The 19,809-nt window shown below is 52.1% G+C and overlaps 1 protein-coding gene across 12 annotated transcripts in view; it reads left to right on the forward strand.

Annotated features, from left to right (window-relative positions):
• The window catches only part of CACNA1E (calcium voltage-gated channel subunit alpha1 E), a 147,124-nt gene that overhangs the window by 113,419 nt on the left and 13,896 nt on the right, over window positions 1-19,809 (forward strand). For 8 of the 12 annotated variants that reach the window (XM_074546401.1, XM_074546406.1, XM_074546405.1 and 5 more), the window contains 13 exons: window positions 2,863-2,874; window positions 4,113-4,209; window positions 5,309-5,469; window positions 5,827-5,964; window positions 6,493-6,694; window positions 7,363-7,527; window positions 8,013-8,123; window positions 9,552-9,635; window positions 9,718-9,843; window positions 10,693-10,758; window positions 13,094-13,185; window positions 13,313-13,478; window positions 13,678-13,805. In XM_074546401.1, coding sequence (XP_074402502.1) covers window positions 2,863-2,874; window positions 4,113-4,209; window positions 5,309-5,469; window positions 5,827-5,964; window positions 6,493-6,694; window positions 7,363-7,527; window positions 8,013-8,123; window positions 9,552-9,635; window positions 9,718-9,843; window positions 10,693-10,758; window positions 13,094-13,185; window positions 13,313-13,478; window positions 13,678-13,805 — 1,548 coding nt within the window. Of the gene's footprint in view, window positions 1-2,862; window positions 2,875-4,112; window positions 4,210-5,308; window positions 5,470-5,826; window positions 5,965-6,492; window positions 6,695-7,362; window positions 7,528-8,012; window positions 8,124-9,551; window positions 9,636-9,717; window positions 9,844-10,692; window positions 10,759-13,093; window positions 13,186-13,312; window positions 13,479-13,677; window positions 13,806-16,122; window positions 16,220-19,809 lie in introns of all 12 variants that reach the window. The other 4 variants (XR_012581441.1, XM_074546404.1, XM_074546407.1 and 1 more) reach the window with 1 other exon arrangement.

Consider the following 19,809-nt stretch of genomic DNA (forward strand, 5'->3'; position numbering starts at 1 on the left):
TATATTATATTATATTATATTATATTATATTATATTATATTATATTATATTATATTATATTATATTATATTATATTATATTATATTATATTATATTATATTATATTATATTATATTATAATATTATAATTACATTATGCTATACTAAAGAAAGGGAAAGGATACATCAGAAGGCTAGCAAGAATGATAATGAAAGCTCCTGATTGACTCAAAGAGTCTGACACAGCTGGCTATGACTGGTCATGAATTAAAAACAATTCACATGGAACCAATCAAACATTCACCTGTTGGTAAACCATGTCCAAGCCACATTGCAAAGAGCAGACCCAGGAGAAGCAAATGAGATAACTATTGTTTTCATTCCTCTCTGAGGCTTCTCAGCTTCCCAGGAGAAAATCCTGGACAAAGAGGATTTTTCAGAAAATGTCATGGTGACCCTCACCAGTGCACAGGAATTGCTTGCTGTCCCCTTGCCCTCGCCCCACAAGGGTGGCACAGTTCCTGTGGTGGCCCTGCAGCTGGCAGGGGATGTGGGGGAGCTGCTTGGCACCTTCCAGCCCTGCTTGGCCCCTGCCTGCTGAGGGAAGAACCTTCCCTCTGGGCATGGGGCAGCTGAATTCTCGAGGGTGAAGGTGTGTGGAGAAGGCCTTGGCATCTCCACACACACAGAGGTTTGCAGTGAGCACTGGTGTCTCCTGCTCTCTCCTGCAGCTGTAGCTGGGCAGATGCTGAGCTGCTTGTGCCATGGATGGGGATTTTGTCCTGTAAACCTGCAGGATTGTCTGTCTGTCTGCCCTGCCTCCAGCCTGGCTCCTGCTGCAGGAGATGAGCTCATGGCTTGGGCAGTGAGGGGAACAAAGGCCTCACGGTGATTTCTGATGGGTTCATGCATTATAAAGCATTTCTAAGAACACCTGCCTCTGCCCTCGGCAGCCCAGGAAGCTGCAGGATATTCACCAGCTCTCCGTGTCCCAGCCTGCCGCCCTCCCTCCCAGCCTCCCTCCTGCTCCCCAGGGGAAAACTCTGGTGCTGATGTTCCAATCCGTCTCCTTTTCTTCTCCCTCCATGAGCTCTTTGATGTGGGGCCAGGGCACGGAGAATGTTCTCCTTCTTCTCCTTTCCTTTCTCCTTCTTTCTCCTTTCTGCTTTTCCTTCTCCTTCCTCCTTCACTTTCTCCTTTCTCCTTCTTCTCCTTCTTTCTCCTTCTACTTCTTTCTCCTCCTCTTCTCCCTTCTCCTTTTTTCTCTCCCTCTCCTTCTCTTCTTTCCCCTTCTCCTTCCTCCTTCTCCCTCTCCCTCTCCTTTTCTTTTCTTGTTCTCCTTCTCCTTTCTCCTCCTTCTCCTTCTCTTCTTTCTCATTTCTACTTCTCCTCCTTTCTTCTACTCCTCCTCTTCTCCCTTCTCCTTCTCTCCTTCTCCTTCTCCTCCATGGTGCTGGGTGGGAGCAGCAGTGCCTGTGGAGTGTGGTGATTACCTGGATGAGACCAGCTGGTGCCTGAGTCCAGCACTTCCCAGCAGGAATTCTGGGGTGTTCCATGCAGGTTTCCTGCCCCTCCTGCCTCCCCTCTGCACTCTGGTTTTCCCTCAGGGGTGGCTGTGGAGCACAGCAGGAGGTTTGGAGCTGGTTCAGCAGTGCCACATCCAAATCTCTGACCACCAAGTGTCCACCCACAAAGCCATCTCTCTCTGAGCCACTGTGGCTTGTCCACTGCTCCCTCAGAGGCCACAAATCCTGGGAGAGGCTGTCTCCATTCATCTCTGGCTCTCCACATGGAAAGCTAATCCATCAATCCATGCACAGCCTAAATAAAAAGCTGTAAATCTCCAAGGAGTTTGAATTAAATTAGCTGAAATAACCAGAACCACAAGTAAAGACCCTGCTGGCTTTTGCCTCCCTCTGAGACTGCAGTTCTCAGCAGTTTTGCAGAGCTGTCCAGGGCTGGTGGAAAGGCTGGTGCAGAGTGGTTGGCCAGTGTGGAGCCCTGGGTGTGCAGGCGCTGATTACCCAGCAGAGAAGCTTCTTTCCTTGCAGCATCTCCTTGTGCCCACTCGGTCTGGAAGAAAGAAGGACCCCTAGGTACTGCAAAATAACCTGGTGTGGTTATTTTGTGGTTACCTGCAAAATAACCCTGAGGCAGGTCAGGGCACCACAGAAGTGCTGCAAAGTTAAGTTGTCACCTTTTCAGCACACCTCCCACATTCTGGACTGACACACAGCCAGGGAGTGGGGTGAGTTTGATGTGTTTTAGGAAAAGTTTTGCTTACAGGCTTTGCCCCAAGTGCTGAGCACTCTGTGTTTATGTGGCAGGGACTTGGCTCAAGCAGGGACAGAGGTTTGGTTACAGCCAGGGACCTTGGAGCCCACCTTGTCTTGTCCAATTGGAGCATCCTGCTGGCTTGCAGGAGACCCTGCACTGCAGCTCAGGCTCAGTGCAGCTCTCAGTGGAGGTGATTGAGCAGAATTTGGATGGGAACTATTGTGGCTTGCAGGTGGGTTCCCTTGCAGGCACCTGCCTTTGGCTCACTGACCCCACAACTCCAGCTGAGGAGCACTGTGCCTTCCTGCTGCTGCCCACTGTCCCACTCCATGCAGCAGAGCTTTCACCACGTGCCCCCCACCCAAAACCTCCAGCCGGGAGGGCAGGAGGGGCTTCTGGAGGAGTTCCTCCCTGGAGATGTGCCCCATCCTGAAGGCTACATGGTCTACGCACTGTGCCTTTCTCTCAGGTCTGGGGTGGTGGGCAGCTACTGCAGGGTCCCCATGCAGCTCCCCTGACCCTTTTCTCACCTTCCTCCTCTCTTTCTTTCTTTTTCCACCTCTCTGCTGGTGCTGCTCGCTGGCTGCTGGGCTGGATCGCCGACAGGAACGCTTTGGGGTAACTATGGTGCTCCTGGGAATGCAGGGGGGTGGCTGCAGCTGGAGCTCACTCTGTCCCACACCTGGGCTGACCCTCAGCTGCGTTTTCAGGGGCTGCAGCACGCTGCTCTGCAGGCACTCCTGAGGGCTGAAGGGATTCCCCATAGCAGGTGTCAGACACTGCACTCGGGTGACCTTGGTGACAACTTGCACCAGATGAGTGCTGCCTCAGTCAGATATCCCAGGCCTTTATCCAGGCTCTCTTTCTGAGCAAAGCAGCGAGTCCTAGGTCCGTCTGTACAGTTGCTTCCCATGCATGTGAGGGCTATTAATTAGTGGTTTTGTTTACATCTCGTAATGATTAAGCCCATTATTGTACTCCCTGTTGCATTAACCCTCGCCAAGGAGCTGTGTAATTGGGAGCATCTGTTGTTGCAAGTAATTTCCTTGACGTTTTTCAAGGGTGCCTGGTGGAGCCAAGCTGTGCCACCTTCACCAGGACCTCGAGATCCAGGCTTTGGTTAAAAAAGAAAAAAAAATCCTACCTGGTATTGTGGTATTGTGATTAGGGAATAATCATCATATGCAAGAACTGAGGGTCATGAGGGGGCTTTTAAAGAATTCTCCTGGTAAACTCTGCCTCCCTCAGCTGATTTGGGGTGAAGGCAAGAATAGCTCTGATCTGGGGAGACCTTTGAGACCCTCCCAAGGGTCCAACCCCTGTGCCTTAGGGACACCTTCCACTAGACCAGGCTGTTTAGGGCCCCATCCAACTTTGCCTGGAACACTTCCAGGGATGAGGCACCCACAATTTCCCTGGCAATGTGAGCCCCATTGAGCAAACCTCCCTCATTTTATTCTGCATTTCTCGCAATGGGAAGGAAATAATTGCAGTGGCGGTGACGCTGCACAAGCCCTGTTTACAAACAGTGTGTGCCTGTGCCCTGCAAATCTCCTGGCACTGTCTGCCCTAGCCCTGGCACTGCTTCCCACAGTGAGGGGTTTGTTGAGGTCACTGGAAAGGTGCTAATCCCAGGGAAAAGGGGATTGCCTGGTTTTCCATCTCTGCTGGCTGTCGGAGGAGCTGCGTTGAGGTGGTCTGAGAGCTCAGCAGTGTTTGTGCCCCTCCTGTTCCCATCTTCACACGTGCTGGGGGGGGTGTTTTTGGCAGTTCAGCTCCCCAGGGCACCCAGGTCTACAAGGTTATTGTCTCTCTGTTCCATTTTTGGGTGTGTGTGCCTCCCTCCAACGTGGCAGGACCAACAAGGGCCGGGATATCAAGACCATCAAGTCCCTCCGTGTGCTGCGGGTCTTGAGGCCCCTGAAAACCATCAAGAGGCTGCCCAAGCTGAAGGTAACCATCTCCTGCCTCACATCCTCTTCTCCTCTTCCCTGGGAGCAGGGACCACCCCAGTGATTTGTTTGTGAGCAATAAACAAGTTTTTTTACAAAGCTTTTGGGGTATTCTAGGAGCCCTTCATGTATGGAGGTGCAGGGAGTTCTTGAAAGCAAGCCTGGAGCACTGCAAGGTGTCCAGAAGTAGTTCCTCTGCCAAGGAAAGTGGGGCTTGAGTGGACAAAGTGGAGCAAAGCCCAGATGTTCTCCTGAAAAATAGGCTGCCCTGGTTTTGGAAAGCTCAAATCTCTTTGGGAAGTTTTTAATCTTTCCCACCAGAGCAAGTTGCAAACAGCTCAGGGTTTTGTGTGCTGTGCTGTCACAGTGTTGTACTGGAGAGGGATTTCCCATCTCAATAATTGGATTATTTCTGCATCACAGGTAGGATTATGAATTTCCCTACCTTAGCTGATGGGGTACAAAACCAAAAAAAGAGTATGAGAATGAGGAAGCCCCTTTTTTTCACTTTTAAGTGGTTCGGCTGATTGATGAGACCTGGGTGCCACCCCAAAAACATGAGGGTTGACCCCAGCTTTTCTTCCTGATCAGTGGATGGAGTCAGCCCGTGTCAGTTCCTTTCCGGAAGTGCCTGTCTCCTGCACGGATACAGGGATAAGGAAAATGAAACGTGATCCCATGAAACAGGAATAAGGACAATCCCCACTTGAAGTGCTGTGAGAGCCAGGGCTGAGAGCACTAAGGAACGTGCTGTTCTGGCAGGCAGAGGTATTTGCTCTGTCCTGCTATTGGGGTGATGCAAAATGATGAAGTGCTCGCTAATTAGTCTTGAGTGCTGCTAATTGCATCATTAGGATGGTCCCCCATCTGCTTCCCTGGTTGCAGAGAACACTGAGGACACAAATATCCATCCCTGGTGCTGTCTCAGGAGCTGCACAATGCCTACACGTGTGCTGTGGGTGCTCTGGGTGTTAACCTCGTTCACAAAATAACTTGTAGCCTGGGAGAAGTCCCAGCTCTTTCCCTCTTTTCCCAGCAAGTAACCTTGTCTTGGTGCAGGTCTGTGGGTTCCCCAGGGTGAGCTCTGCCCTCTCTTCCAGGCTGTTTTTGACTGTGTAGTGACATCTCTCAAGAACGTCTTCAACATCCTCATTGTCTACAAGCTCTTCATGTTCATCTTCGCCGTCATCGCCGTGCAGCTCTTCAAGGGGAAGTTCTTCTACTGCACTGACAGCTCCAAGGACACACAGAAGGACTGCATGTGGGTGCCCTGGGGGGTAGCTCTGGTGCTTCTAACCCCTCTGGCAAGGGCAGGGCGCTGGGCTGTGTCTGCTGTGGGTCCCTGTTAAGTCCTTGCTCCTGGGGACAGCATGGGCTGAGCCCCATCCCCAGTGCTGTGGCCCATCCTTCTGTGGGGTGCAGAGCCCTTAATTTGCTCCTGTTCTTTCCTTCTTCTCTCTTCTGTTTTACCTTCCCCTCCTCTCTCCCCTTCCTCATGGCTGAAGGGAGGAGAGGTGACCCCTGCACACACCCATGCTGCCCCCAGGGTTCAAGCCCACCATCCCACACTCTGGCAGCCCAAAAACCCCAAGGTCACTGCTCCCTGTCCTCCTTGCAGAGGGAACTATGTGGACCACGAGAAGAACAAGATGGAGGTGAAATGCAGGGAGTGGAAGCGGCACGAGTTTCACTATGACAACATCATCTGGGCTCTGCTCACCCTGTTCACAGTGTCCACGGGCGAGGGGTGGCCCCAGTGAGTATTCTGCTCCTCTGTCCCCTCCCATAGGGGTGGTCACCCTGTTGGGGTGGTCAGGTTACACCCAGTGAGACTGAGAGAGGAGCTGCTGGGCTGGGAGGTGGAGAGAATAACAAATTACACCAGCACAAGAGAGGTTTTAGCCCTGCTGTGAGGCTGGAGCTGTGGCTGGGGTTAGCTTCTTCCTTAGGGAGTGAATGATGGAAAATGCCTTTTCTGTGTGGCCTGGAGATATATTTGAAGTCAATATTAGGGATAACAGTAGGACTGGACCTCTCTAAATGCCCGTGTGAGCTCGGGCAATATTTTTTTCTCTGTGTGCAGAGCACAGGAAAATCCATTTTCCATCAGGGACGCGGCAAAGCACCATAAAACAAACTGCAGCCATTTAAAAGGGTCATCCTTGAAAGCAGATTAGGACAGAGCTTTACCTTGTCATTACACAAGAGTGGACAGACAGAGCTGGGTCCCGTTGGAAGTGATGGATGTACCCCTGGTTGCTTTTCTCCACCTCTCTGCCCACAGGGTGCTGCAGCACTCGGTGGATGTGACGGAGGAGGACCGCGGGCCCAGCCGCAGCAACCGCATGGAGATGTCCATTTTTTACGTCGTCTACTTCGTGGTCTTCCCCTTCTTCTTCGTCAACATTTTCGTTGCTCTCATCATCATCACCTTCCAAGAGCAAGGGGACAAAATGATGGAGGAGTGCAGCCTGGAGAAGAATGAGGTATGGTCTGGGGAGGAGGAATGAGGACATTTCCATGGGGCTTTCAGCAATTTGGGAGCTTGGAACTCCCTTGCTATGGAAAAGGTGAGAAACCCATGAGGCTGCTGCCTTCCAAAATCACGAAGGAAGGAATTGTGGCAGCCACCAGCACCTCCATGTAGTATTTTCTGGGGTCCCCTGTGGCAGGAAGGAATGATAAATCTGACTCCATGTTCTTAGAAGTCTAATCTATTATGATATGGTATGATATGATATGATATGATATGATATGATATGATATTTATTATATAAAAGAATACTATACTAAAACTATACCAAAGAATAGAGAAAGGATACTTACAGAAGGCTTAACAAGATAATAATGAAAAACTTGTTACTCTCTCCTCAGAGTCTGACACAGCCTGACCGTGATTGGTCATTAAGTCAAAACAATTCACATGTTGGATAAACAATCTCCAAAGCAGCACAAACATTCCAAACACATTTCCCATTTCACATTCCGAAACAGCAAGACACAGAGAAGCAAATGAGATAATATTGTTTTCCTTTTTCTCTGAGGCTTCTCAGCTTCCCAGGAGGAGAAATCCTGGTGAAGGGATTTTCCAGAAAATATGATGGTGACATTCCCAGGTGTCTGTGGGAGTCTGATGGGCATTATTTTGTTGCAGAGGGCCTGCATTGACTTTGCCATCAGCGCCAAGCCCCTGACGAGGTACATGCCCCAGAACAGACACACCTTCCAGTACCGCGTGTGGCACTTTGTGGTGTCCCCGTCCTTCGAGTACACCATCATGGCCATGATAGCCCTCAACACCGTGGTGCTCATGATGAAGGTGAGCTGGGGCTCAGAGGGAGGCTGTCCCCTTCGTCTGGAGCAGTAGCATCAGTCAGGATGTGGGAAGAGGGAATTTTGGTTGTGGAGATGCTTTGAGACAGTGGGTGATTTCCCTGGGCACATCCCCGGGAAACAGCACAGGACCCAAACTGGAGGTGGCACCTTTTCTAAAGGAAATGACCCAAATTATTTAGACCTCCTAACTACTGCAGGCAGGCCTGGATTTCTTCTGTGCCACCTTCTTAGAAGGAATGGCATCTGTCCTGGGAGAGGGGTGGAGAGAGCAAGGAGATGTTCTTGATGCCCCCAAGGCAAGGAACATGGAGCACCACAGGCCTGTCCTGAGGGAGGGGTGAGGAAAAGAAGGAATTCTGGAGGCAGCCAGGGCAGCAAACGTAGGCCATGTCAGGTCTGTGCTGGGACAGTCACCAGCCCCGAGGCTGGCAGGCCCCTCCTGGCTAGTGCTGTCTCTGTTTCCATCAGTACTATTCTGCTCCATACACCTATGAGCTGGCCCTGAAGTACCTGAACATTGCCTTCACCATGGTGTTCTCCCTGGAGTGCGTCCTCAAGATCATTGCCTTTGGCTTCCTGGTGAGTGCCTGCTCCTGTTCTTTAGGGGGGTGTTCATTTGCACTTTGTCAGTGTGAAAGAAGGAAGGGAAGGTGTTAATAAAGTGAGGTTGCTGCTACTTATTTTGGATCCTGGCCTGAAAGCTGCTTTTGGGCTGGAGTTCTGTGGTTCTCATTGCACTTCCCAGTGCTAGGGAAAGCCATACTGCTGTTTTACTTCTTGCCTTGTGCTCTGTGCCTGGGCTGTGCATGTTCTGTGCTGCTCCACATGCTGGGGGCTGTGCTCCCTTGTCCCCACAAGTCAGGAGATGCTGCTGCACTCCTGTCCTTGTGCTGTACCCGAGCAGCAGTGAGACCTCCCTGACAGATTCACAGTGCTAAAACTCCCAGCTGCTCATTTGGTATCTGAAACCACGGATTGCTGTTTCTTCAGCTATTCCTTACTGCTTATGGGACACAAAGCCCACTGCCAGGAGGGTTTCTAGCCACCCTCCTTGCTCCCAGTAGCACCAGTCATGGTAATGTTTGGTGTTGTGCCAGCTGCTGTGTGTTTGGAGTTTGTCACAAACAGGACAGGGATACATTCCTTGAGCTTTATTGCAGCATCAGCCTCATTACATGGTTGAGACAATAGAAAGATGGCAAAAATTCACATCTTGTCAACAACAGCCAAATATTTCTTTGTTACAAAGCATTTAAAAAACTTTCTAGCTAATAGCACATTGCTAAAGCTTACAGATGATTGTTCTAGCCAATCATTAAAAGCACATTTACACTTGCTTCATACAATGCTTGCTTGTCTGCTCTCTATTAACAATACACAATACTCCATTATTAAGCTTAAAACCTTCTACTATCTTTCTAAGCATATTTTTCTGCAATCCTAAGGTCTGTATTAGCCAAGCCTAAAACTCAAGCTATTGTTTCATGTCCTTGCTTGCTGTACTATTGTAACTTTTTCTACTTTCAGACTTTGCAGCTGCAGGTAGTTTTAATTTCTCTGTCCTTTCTGTTTCCAAGGCCTGCTTTTACAGCTTTCTGAAAATCTTCTTACCTTTACTGTTTCCCACACTGCTGCACAAACAGCAGGGGCTGAGATGTGTCCAGGTGTCTGTGAAGAGGAGGGCAAAGCATTCTCCTGGCTGTGAGGGTCAATGTGCCGAGCTGTTGCAGGCTGACCTAGGCTGTGGCTGCTTTTCCTGCTCCCATTTGCCAGGGTGGTCTGTTGGAGGCATGAATCATCTCCCAGGAAAAGCTGCTTGCTGCAGGCATGCTCAGGTCTGCCGTTGTCTCAGACACAGGACGGTGTTCCACACTGTGGCTGCATACAAATGGGCTCTGAGGTCTCCACCACTGCCCATGAGCAGCTTTGGCCCGTGGCCCAGCACCCTTCAGACCTGCCACCCCTGAGCTCAAATCCACGCTCCCTCTCTCCCTCTTTCCTTTGCAGAATTATTTCCGGGACACCTGGAACATCTTTGACTTTATCACGGTCATCGGCAGCATTACGGAGATCATCCTGACGGACACCAAGGTGAGGCAGGGGCTGGGAGCAGCAGGCTGTGGAGGGGTGCTGGGAGCCCCCAGCTCCCTCTGACCCTCTCATCTCCCCCCAGCTGGTGAACACCAGCAGCTTCAACATGAGCTTCCTGAAGCTTTTCCGGGCTGCCCGGCTCATCAAGCTGCTCCGCCAGGGTTACACCATCCGCATCCTGCTCTGGACCTTTGTGCAGTCCTTCAAGGTCAGTCTCCTGTGTCCTGGCCTCTCCCCAGGTGTCCTGGTTTAGGGCAAATTTGGGAGAAAACCTCCAAAAGGGGGCCCCTCCAGAAAGCAAACCCACATGTGCCCTTTCCCCTAATCCTAACCCTAACCTTCCCCAACTGGTTCGGGAAGGATTCCTTGGGGAGAAGTGGAAAGAACCTGTTTATTTAACAGGCAAAGCACCCCCCAGCACACAAAATCAACAATACCAGATGACAAAACTCTTTCACTGCTCCGAAAAAGATGACAAATTCAGAAAGTCTGTCTTGTGGGTGGTCGCTCTGTTATCAGTCCCTCCAGCGCTGGGGCAGCTGCTGCAGCCACAAGGTGCAAACTCTCAGTGTTCCCCAGGTCCCAGTCTGGAGCAGCTTCAAGTTGGTCCAAAAAAGGGAAAGTAAAAACAGTCCAGGGAAAAATTCGACTGCTTAGCTAAACTAACTAATGAACAGAAGCAAAAAGCAAGAGCAAAAGTAAAGCAAAAAGCCAAGCAAAAAGCAAGAGCAGCATCATGTACTGCCCCGTCCCTGTGTCCCCGCCAGCCGTGGGGGAGCAGCTGATAACAAAACCAAAACAAAACATTCACTCTTCAGAGCCAGTCTTGAAGGCACAGAACATAATATCCAGCATAAACAGAACACAGAAATAGGGATACAAGCATCATAACATCACCCTAGGACACCAGGCCACAGGGATGTGGTGCTGCTCCCAAATACAGGCTGTTCCCAAGGCCTTGTAGGAGAGATGGAGCAGCACAGCTCACCTGTGTGTGCCGTACTCCTCTGGCGCTGGACCTGTGATAGATGAGGTGACTCATCTGCTTCTCTTGCAGGCACTCCCCTACGTCTGCCTGCTGATTGCCATGCTTTTCTTCATCTACGCCATCATTGGGATGCAGGTGAGACAGACGCGTCCGTGTGTCCCCCTGGCACAGACAGTGGCACTGGCACGTCCCCGGTGTGGCACACAGGAGCCAGCCTTGTGTGCAACATTGTGCCAGGAGGGTGCTGAGGATGGAACAGCTTCTCTGGGAGCTGCAGGGCCCTGGGGACACTGCCATGGCCTTGTTCAGTCCAGCTCCACAGCTGGTGCCTTTGGAGCTGTGGCCCTGGGGGCTCAGCTGGGTGCCTGCCATCCATTTGTCCCTGTAGCTGTGCTGCTGTCAGTCTGTTTGGGTGCTCCCCTTTGGGGCCCTGCCCTGATCTCCCAGCTGCTGGGGGGTCTGCAGAGCAGGGGGAGGCGTCAGCTGGTGAGTAAGAGGCACGTGAGCCAAACCCTTTAGCTCCACACGTGCTGCAGGGCTGGCTCGCCTCTGCTGTGACTAAATCCCACGTTGGAGATGTGACAAAGCACCCTCTGGGGATGTGGAGCTGCCCTGTGAGCTGCCACAGTACCCAGTGCCTCATTTTGGGGTGACAGAGGCCCCTGGCTTGTGCTGCTTGGCAGCTCTGCTGTTTAGGATCTTCCAGTGGCTGATTTTTGCCACCCTGTCCTACTCACCTGAGCAGCAGCTCCAGGTGTTCTCCTAAACAGCCACCATCTGACTCAGCCCCCCTCCCTGCTGGGTGGTAGTATTAGATTTATTTTTTTTAATTTTTCTTTTTTTTTTTTAACACCATTGTGAACAAATCCTCAAGCAGTAAAGTCTGTGGGCGTTATTTGAGCAAAATAGCTGGAGGCAGAAAATATTCTACAATTACACATTCCAAAAAACCTGTACAGGGAAAAAATACTCTGCAGTTGGTGTATTTTTAGGTTCAGGGAAAGGGGAATAAATATTTAACAGTAATAACAGCACATATTTCCAATTTGAGGCACTTTACTAATGTCTTAGCACAGCTTTGGCTGAGGGTTGTTGTTAGATTATTGCCCGTGGTTTGATCTTTGCTGCCTCTCCTGGCCATGGGGATGGTGGGGTCTGTCCTTCCATCCCTGAGCCCTTCTCCATGCTCTTTGCAGAGCTGTGCCTCACCCCAGCATCACAGACCATTCCTCCAGCAATGGAAAATCTCCTGGGAGTGTCCAGGAGTGTGACCCAGCACCCACCCAGGGCAGTGGGACCTTGTCCCTGCACCTCCAGTGTGGTTGGGGTCGCTGGGTGCCATGTGGTGCTCAGATGGCATCAAGGGATGGATGGATGGATGGATGGATGGATGGATGGATGGATGGATGGATGGATGGATGGATGTGGAATGGTTGGACTCAGCTGATCCCAGGCCCTCCATGCTCCTGTTTCCATGGCAGCTCAGCCTCTCGCAGCCTTTGCCACCCACAGCAAATCCCTGCCAAGGAGAGCAGAGTCTCCTTCCCCCATGGCTGCCTGGCACCAGCTCCTTGGCACACTGGCTGTGCACCAGCCTGTGTTTGCTGGGGCACTTTTCGTGCAATCACACAGTCAGAGGATGTTTTGGGTTGGAAGGGACTTGAAAGGCCACCTTGTCCAGCCCCGTGGCAGGGACATCTCCAGCTAGATCAGGTTGCTCAGAGCCCTGTCCAACCCAACCTGGAATGTTCTCCAGTGTAGGAGCGACGGTGGTAGGACAGTCAGGATGGGTGGAGAGCAGAGATCTCTGCAGCCAGGTCGTGGAATTTGTGGTTTATTGCAAAGGGCCTGGGTGCAGGGCCCTGCTGGGAGCTGCCAGGCACAGCTCAGAGCAGGCCTGAGAGAAGAGAGGGGTAGAGAGGATGAGAGAGAGAGAGAGAGTAAAAGAGGATAAGAGCATAAAAGGGTAAGAGAGCGAGGTTCCTGTTACAATGCCATAAATCTTCTTTTGTGCTGAATATTCTAATTCTCACTAACCAATCTAATAAAAGATACAAATCCTGTAGCATTTCCATACAGCCTATAAGAATCATTACATTACCACACTGTGTTACATTTTAAACCCTAAAAACTCCTCTTTGGGCTCCTTCTGCCAAGCTGTAGGGTCTGCTCTGACCCTTGGGCCTGTCTGCAAGCAGACGGTGTTGTTTCCTTAAAATGGAATTACCTTCAGCTGGCCACACCATTGTTTTCCAGTTGTTCAGTAACTGAGGGATCTCAAAGCTTGCTTTCATTTCAGTCTCACTTATAGTTTCTATATTCTCAAAATCTTTTGCCAGGCAATCACATTTATAAGGCTTTCCTGTTTCATCTTCCCCAACACTCAAGGACGGCAATATGAACGTGCAGCTGCTTCCCTGGCTGAGGAGCTCTTGCCTGAAGAGCTGAGCACTTTTTCTGCCTTCTGCAGGTTTTTGGCAATATCAAACTCGATGAGGAAAGCCACATTAACAGGCACAACAACTTCCGCAGCTTCCTGGGCTCCCTCATGCTCCTGTTCAGGTGAGCAGCCATGGAAAACGTTCCTCTGCATGCCAGAGATGTGTGTAATGTGGGCAGGTCACAGTGAGGTTTCTCCTGGGGGCATCCGTGCCACCAGGAGCTGCTGACAGGGCTGTGTTGGGGACAGGAGTGCCACTGGAGAGGCGTGGCAGGAGATCATGCTGTCCTGCCTGGAGGGCAAGGGCTGCGAGCCGGACACCACGGCCACGTCCGGGCAGAACGAGAACGAGCGCTGCGGCACCGACCTGGCCTATGTCTACTTCGTGTCCTTCATCTTCTTCTGCTCCTTCCTGGTGAGTTGCCTTCTCCTCTGAGGGCTCTGGGGATTCCCCTTGTCAGCCATCATGTCATCTTCCATCACCTTCCCACAATCACTCCTTCTCCTCTTCCTTTCTCTGCTCCCTCTCCCCCACTTTCCCCCCCACTCTCTCCCTTCTCTGCTCCCTCTCCCCTCACCTTCCTGTCTCTCTGCCTTTTCCCTCTTTGATTTAGATGCTCAACCTGTTTGTGGCAGTCATCATGGACAACTTTGAGTACCTGACACGGGACTCCTCCATCCTGGGCCCTCACCATCTGGATGAGTTTGTCCGGATCTGGGCAGAGTATGACCGAGCAGCGTGGTATGTAGCCAGCTCCTTCTCTCCCAGCCAACCTCTCAGAGCTGGTTTTAAACCAGGGTCTCTGTGTTCTCCTACTGGAAGTGTAGTTCTCAGTGATGTCTGGGACAGTCACGGTGTGCTGCTGTCACCTGTGGTCATTGCAAGGGCAGCAGCTGGTTCTTGTGCTGGTTGGTGGCACAGGCGTCTTGGGTGATGTTCAGTTTGCCATGGGGTGTTCATCCTGAGTGCTGGACCTTCCTGCTCTTCCTCTCATCCCTGTCCAGCAGGCAGATCCCTCTCGGCCTCCTTTCCTGTCCCCAAGCACCAGCTGGGAGCCTTTGCCCTGAGACTGGCTCCATCCCTTGCTCCTCAGCAGCCGCAGCCCTGATAACAGCAGGGCTGAGCAGGGCTTGTTCCCACCACGGGGATCTGCTGGGTTCCAGCCAAACCACCTGCACAGCACCTTGTTTGGGGTTTGTTTGGGGAGCTGTGTCCTGTGCTGGCCAGCACTCACCCTTCTGAGATGGGAGGGCTTTGGCTGCTGCACTCCTGCCCTTGCTGATGAGGACCTTGGAGAGCAGGGCTCCTCTTTGGAGGCACAGCCTGTTCCCAGCAGTGGTGGGGGCTCACAGGGTCCATACACACCCTGGGTTGGTAGATTTTGGCTCTGCTCCTCCTGCTGCTGCTGCTGCAGAGGCCTTGCTCTCCATTGCTCCTTCTCCTCAGATGGTCCCAAGCATCCCTAGAGCAAAGGGGGACCTGTGGCAGCTCTGGGAATGTGTTTGCCCTTCACTCAGCCCCAGCCCCACCAGGATGCCTTGTGTGGCCCCTTCCAGAGCCTGAGGACTCCATGGGGCCTTGATCCACTGCCAGGGAGCCTGTGCCATCGTAACTCTTGGTCTTGGCACCCCCTCACACTCCCTTTGGAGACTCCTTGCCTCCATGTCCTGCCCTCGGGAGACCAGCCCCAGCCAAGGTATTTTTTTTAATGCCCAATATCAGCTCCAAGCAGAGACAGGAGAGGAGGTGGAGCCGTGAAACTCCCAGCGGCTAGCTGCGGGGTGGCTCTTGGGATGGTTTTCTTCACACTGGGCACTTGGTGGTGGCTGGTGGCTAGTTTATGATGGCCCATGATGGAGCCACTATAAAACAAGCCTGAGCTGTTCTGTCCCTGCCATGTGCCCCTCTGATTCCCTGAGCAAGCCATGCTTGTAGCCAGTGCTTAGGGGACACAGGAGACAGTTTTGGCAGCCCTGGCCCCTGTGCCAGGCCAGGAACGGGTGAGTACATCCCAACAGCTCCCAGCGCATCCCAACAGCACATGGAGCTCTGCTGGGGACAACACCCAGCACCAGGGGGGAGCAGGGATGGGGTTTGGGGTCTGGTTGGTTCTTCACTTCTGGCCAGCAATGGAGAGGGGATGGGAGAGGATGAGGAGAAAGAAACCAGAGGCAAAGGCGCCTGGGGTCGGACGGTGATGCCGCTCTTTGCCTCCCCGCCTGGTTTCCCTCCCAGCTTGTCCAAGGATGCCCGGGAGGCTGCAGCAGCTGCACCTCAGCACTTCCACCCCACGCTTCCCCAAGGGCTCTGGGCTGGAGCAGAGGGGGGAGCTCAGCATCCTGCATCCCCCTCCTGCCAGCTCTGTGCCTCAGCTGCTTCCTGGTCCCTGCGGTGCCAGAGGATACGGCTGTATCCTGGGATGGCTGCATCTGGCCAGATATGCTTCCCTGGGAGGAAAGGGGGGGTGTGTGTGTCTGGGGAGGTTTGCTTCTCATAATGTGCACCCTTGGCAGAGCTGGGCTGCTGGTCAGAGCACAGGAGTGGACTGGAGAGCCACAGCCAGGTGCCACAGCCAGCAGCTGGTCACATTATCCCTCCCTGTCTCAGGTTCCCCAGATCTTGGAGGCACGAGTGGCTCAGCTGCCAACCCCACTGGGACCTCGTGGCTCTCAGAAGGTTGGCTGTGTGAGGACAGGGGCTCTGGTGATGTGGTGGGGCACAGCTCCATGGCTTAGAACTCCACCAAGCTGCAGGCTCACCCTGTGTGAAATCCCACCAGGCCCAGGGGTCAGGGGCACAACGAGGAGGGGTCACCACCAAAACTGTCCTTCTCCAGGGTGAGGATGGGACAGTGTGAGGAGATAAGAGCCAGCTCTCATGGTGGAAAAGGCAGTAGCTGATGCTCACAGCTTTTTCTCCTGTCTGGGTCTGACAGAGCCAGAAGGAGAAGAGCTGGTGGTCTGGCCCCACAGACAGCCCCAGCATCCCCCCGTTAAGCTCTCCACCCTCCCCTCCACCCTCTCAGTGTCCTATTAACCCACCTGTGCTTCCTTTGCAGCGGCAGGATCTCGTATAAGGATATGTACAAATTAGTACGGGTGATCTCGCCTCCTCTGGGCCTAGGAGAGAACTGCCCCTACAGGGTGGCGTGCAAGGTTTGCCTCCCAGTCCTCCGCCACAGCCTGGCCACGGGACACACCATCCACCCCGCTCCCCGCTCCACTGCCACCGCGCCTCCCCAGGGAACCCTGACCTTGCTTTCCTCCGAGTTTAAAGAGGTCCACTGCCTCCCAGAGCCAGCAGCTGTTCCCCTGCAGGGGAGGCATCAGGGGGCTCAGAGCCTCCTGGCGTGGGTTGTGACAAATTGTGCCCCGCAGCAAAGCCCCCCAGCCCCGGTTCCAGCGGCGCAGAGAGCCCCGAGGGGCGCCAGCCCAAATGCCACCGCCCCTGCTCAACTCCTCCAGGCACCTCACGGGGGACAATGAGGGTTTGCAGGGGTATTGTTGGGGACTTTGCTGTTGTTTTGGACAGAGAGGATGAGGAGGTGACCCCTGTCCCTGGAAGATGCTGTGCTGTACCCAACAGCCCTGTCCTTGAGGGTGGCACTTGGCAGGACAAACAGTCACGTCTCTGAGGAGTGGGACTCTTTCTAGGCTTGCACAAAGCTGGCTGGATCTCCCTGGGAGATGGTGACACCTCTGGAGCTTGGCAGCTCCTCTCCCTTGAGCTCAGCTCCTGGCTGCAGGCCTGTCAGGATCTCCAGCTGGTCAGAGTGAACTCAAGAAAAGTTGGAAAGTCTCTTTTCTTAGCTTGGCACTCAAAAAAGGAGTCAGGGCTCTTAATTTCTCAGTCTTAAGGTTGTCTTTTTTATGTTGTCCATAAAAAATTTTCTCTTGGCTTGCTGAGGTCAGCTCAGCAAGTATACTATTGTATACTAAAAACTACATATACAATATTTACAATTACTTTCCAACACCTATCACCTATGTTAGACAGTGAGCTTCTACTCTAAACAAATCTAAGAGTGCCAACATCACAGCAGAAGATGGAGGCCAAGAAGAAGAAGAAGAAGGAGAAAGGCTGGACACACCTAGTTCTTTCCATCTTGCCTCTTGAACCTCCATACCAAAAACTCTAAAATCTACTTTTCCACCCTGTGATAACTTCACTAATATTCTACTTAAACTGTTGTGGCCTGCTGATCTTCATACAAGGTTGGTAATTTGCTCCATGGGCCATAATCAAACCCACAGGCATCTTGGGCTCTGTGCCAGGGTCTCTGAGCCCCCTGGCAGGGGTCTTGGCTGTTCAGGACAGCCAGAGGGATGTCCTGGGTCCTGACACTGGCCCTGAGTCCAGGGCAGCGATTTGGTCTCCTCGTGTCTCGCTGACTTGAAGGGTTTTTTAAAAAAAATTTATTTTGGGGTGACGCTTGAGCAAAATCCCACATCTGCTGCGTTCTCTGAAGTGCCATGACACCTTTGTCTGTGCCTGTGGCACAAAAGGATGAATCACAGAGCTTGCTCTTCCTCCTGCATCCCTCATGGCTCCTGAGGTGCACGAGGGAGCTCAGACAAGCCCAGTCCTGGCTCTTGCCTCTGCAGAGGAGAAGGGTTCCTTGCTGCAGCATGGTGCAGTCACCACATCCTTGTGGAAACATCAGGAAGGCTTTCCTTCCAGGTGCCACCCCTGGAACAGCTCTGCCACCCTCCAAGGCTGGCTGTGGGTATGGTTTTGCCAGAGGCAAAGCAGCACAAAGAACACAAGGCCTGGATGATTGGTCACCTCGTTTAGGAAGATGGATTTGGGAACGGGAGATTTCTTGCAAGAATCTCAGATGGGATCATCTGTTCCAGGAAAGGCTTCTTGGAGTCTTTCTTCTCTGCTGATGCTTCCTTGGAAGAGGGAGTCTCAGAGCAATCTGATTTCTGCTGGCTGTGGATGGGCAGACCAGTGAAGGTGGATAAATGCAGGGAGAGGAGGAAGCAAAGAGTGCTGAGAACAGCTTCCGTTGTCATGTGGGAGAGACATCCCCATCCCCATCTCTACCTTGTGTTACCTCAGTCTCCTCCTCCCTGTGCAGGAGATATTTCAAGAACAGGAGATTTTCAGGAGTTCCTATTGCCCTGGAACAATTCCCAAAAGATTGGAAAAAAAAAAATCCATGTGGTTGTTGCATCTTGCCAAGATCCCAAAATGCCAAGTCAGCTTGCAGACACCTTTCAGTTCAGTGAGCCTGCCTTGCCTGCCAGGTGAATGCTCCACACATGATATCCCTGTGAGGTGAAGATAACTTCATCTCTTCCTGAATTTACTTTCACAGCACTCCTGCTGCTCCCTTCCTAACAGACTGTGGGGCACAGCACTTATTTCCTAACCACAGGAGGAAGATGTCCTGTCTCCCAGATTTCCTCCTCTGCCACTCACAGGCTTCTCTCAGGCCAAGCCATTAATGCCTGGTGGTTTTACAGGGTTTACAGAATCACAGAATAATGAATAATTTAATCCCTGGTGGCCATCTCGTGCTGTAGCCATGGGTCACATCTCTGTCCAGACACGGATGGATGGGTCGGATCCCCCATCCTGGGTGTGACCAGCTCTTGGGAGTCATCCTGATGCCTCAGGTTTGAGCTTTTATATTTTTCAGATTCTGTGCTGCTTTAGTGTGTGGGTCTGGGCTTCATATCAGGGGATGGTGAGCTCTCTCCACAGAGCAGGGAGACAAAACAACTCCTGCTCCAGCTGGGCACCAAGGACAAATGATCCAAATCTCAGGCCAAAGAGCACAAACACCGTGGGCTGGAGAGAAAAAAACAAGCAGGATGGGACTGCATGGGCTAAAGCTGTAACTGGACAATTAACTCCAATGTGCAAATGGAGCAGAACTTATAAACGTGAGAGACGCCGTGACTGAGGATAGACTTTTTGTGACCATCTTGCTTCATCTTGGGCGCAGCCCTGGCTGGGCTCTTGTGCTGCCCAAGGTGGATCTGTTGAGGCCTTTAATAAATCCCTACTTTATTCTTTAGCTCTGTCCAGCCTCTGTTCCAGCTCAGCCTTCGCAAGGCATCGATCCTGCTCAGATGGATTTCATTCCCTGTGCCTGCCTGTGCTTCACTCCATGGGGAAGTGGTGTCTGGGCACAGCTGTGCTGCTCAGAAAGCTCCAAGATCTCTGCTCTGAGGAGCAGCAAAGTGTGGAGTTCTCATGGGATCCCTCTTGGTCACTGATGCAAACTCTTCCTTTCATGGACTCCACTCCTCCTTGGCTATGTGGAGAATCTCAGGCTGAAAGGCAGAGCCTGTTTGGTGCTGGGCTCCCCAGAATTCCCACTGCCAGGGAGGATGGCTGGGAGATCACTGTCTTGCTTCCTTTTTTTGCACTGAATTCATGCATGAAAATTGCAGCCACCTCACCCTGAGCTGGTGCTCATCCAGCCCTGCCAAGGTGCTGCTTGTGGCTCCGGGATGTTTCCTCTTGATCCTCCTGCTCACCATTCTCCAGAGCTCTTATCAACCATCTTTTGGGGTGCCTGCACCCCAAACAGCTCCTGTCACCAGTTCTGTTCACACCTGAAATGTCAGGAATTATCTTGGTAGGAGCCTTTTTGACCAGGGGGCTGAGAAGAGACCTCATCTCCCCTTTCCACATTGCTCTCAGCACATTCTAGGGAAGAAGCCAAGATCCCACAGGGATCCTTAATTTTTTAGCAGTGCCCTCTCTCCCAGCTGAGATGGGGTCCTGT

This window comes from Zonotrichia albicollis, chromosome 8, assembly GCF_047830755.1.
Source record: "Zonotrichia albicollis isolate bZonAlb1 chromosome 8, bZonAlb1.hap1, whole genome shotgun sequence".
Classification (NCBI taxonomy): domain Eukaryota; kingdom Metazoa; phylum Chordata; class Aves; order Passeriformes; family Passerellidae; genus Zonotrichia; species Zonotrichia albicollis.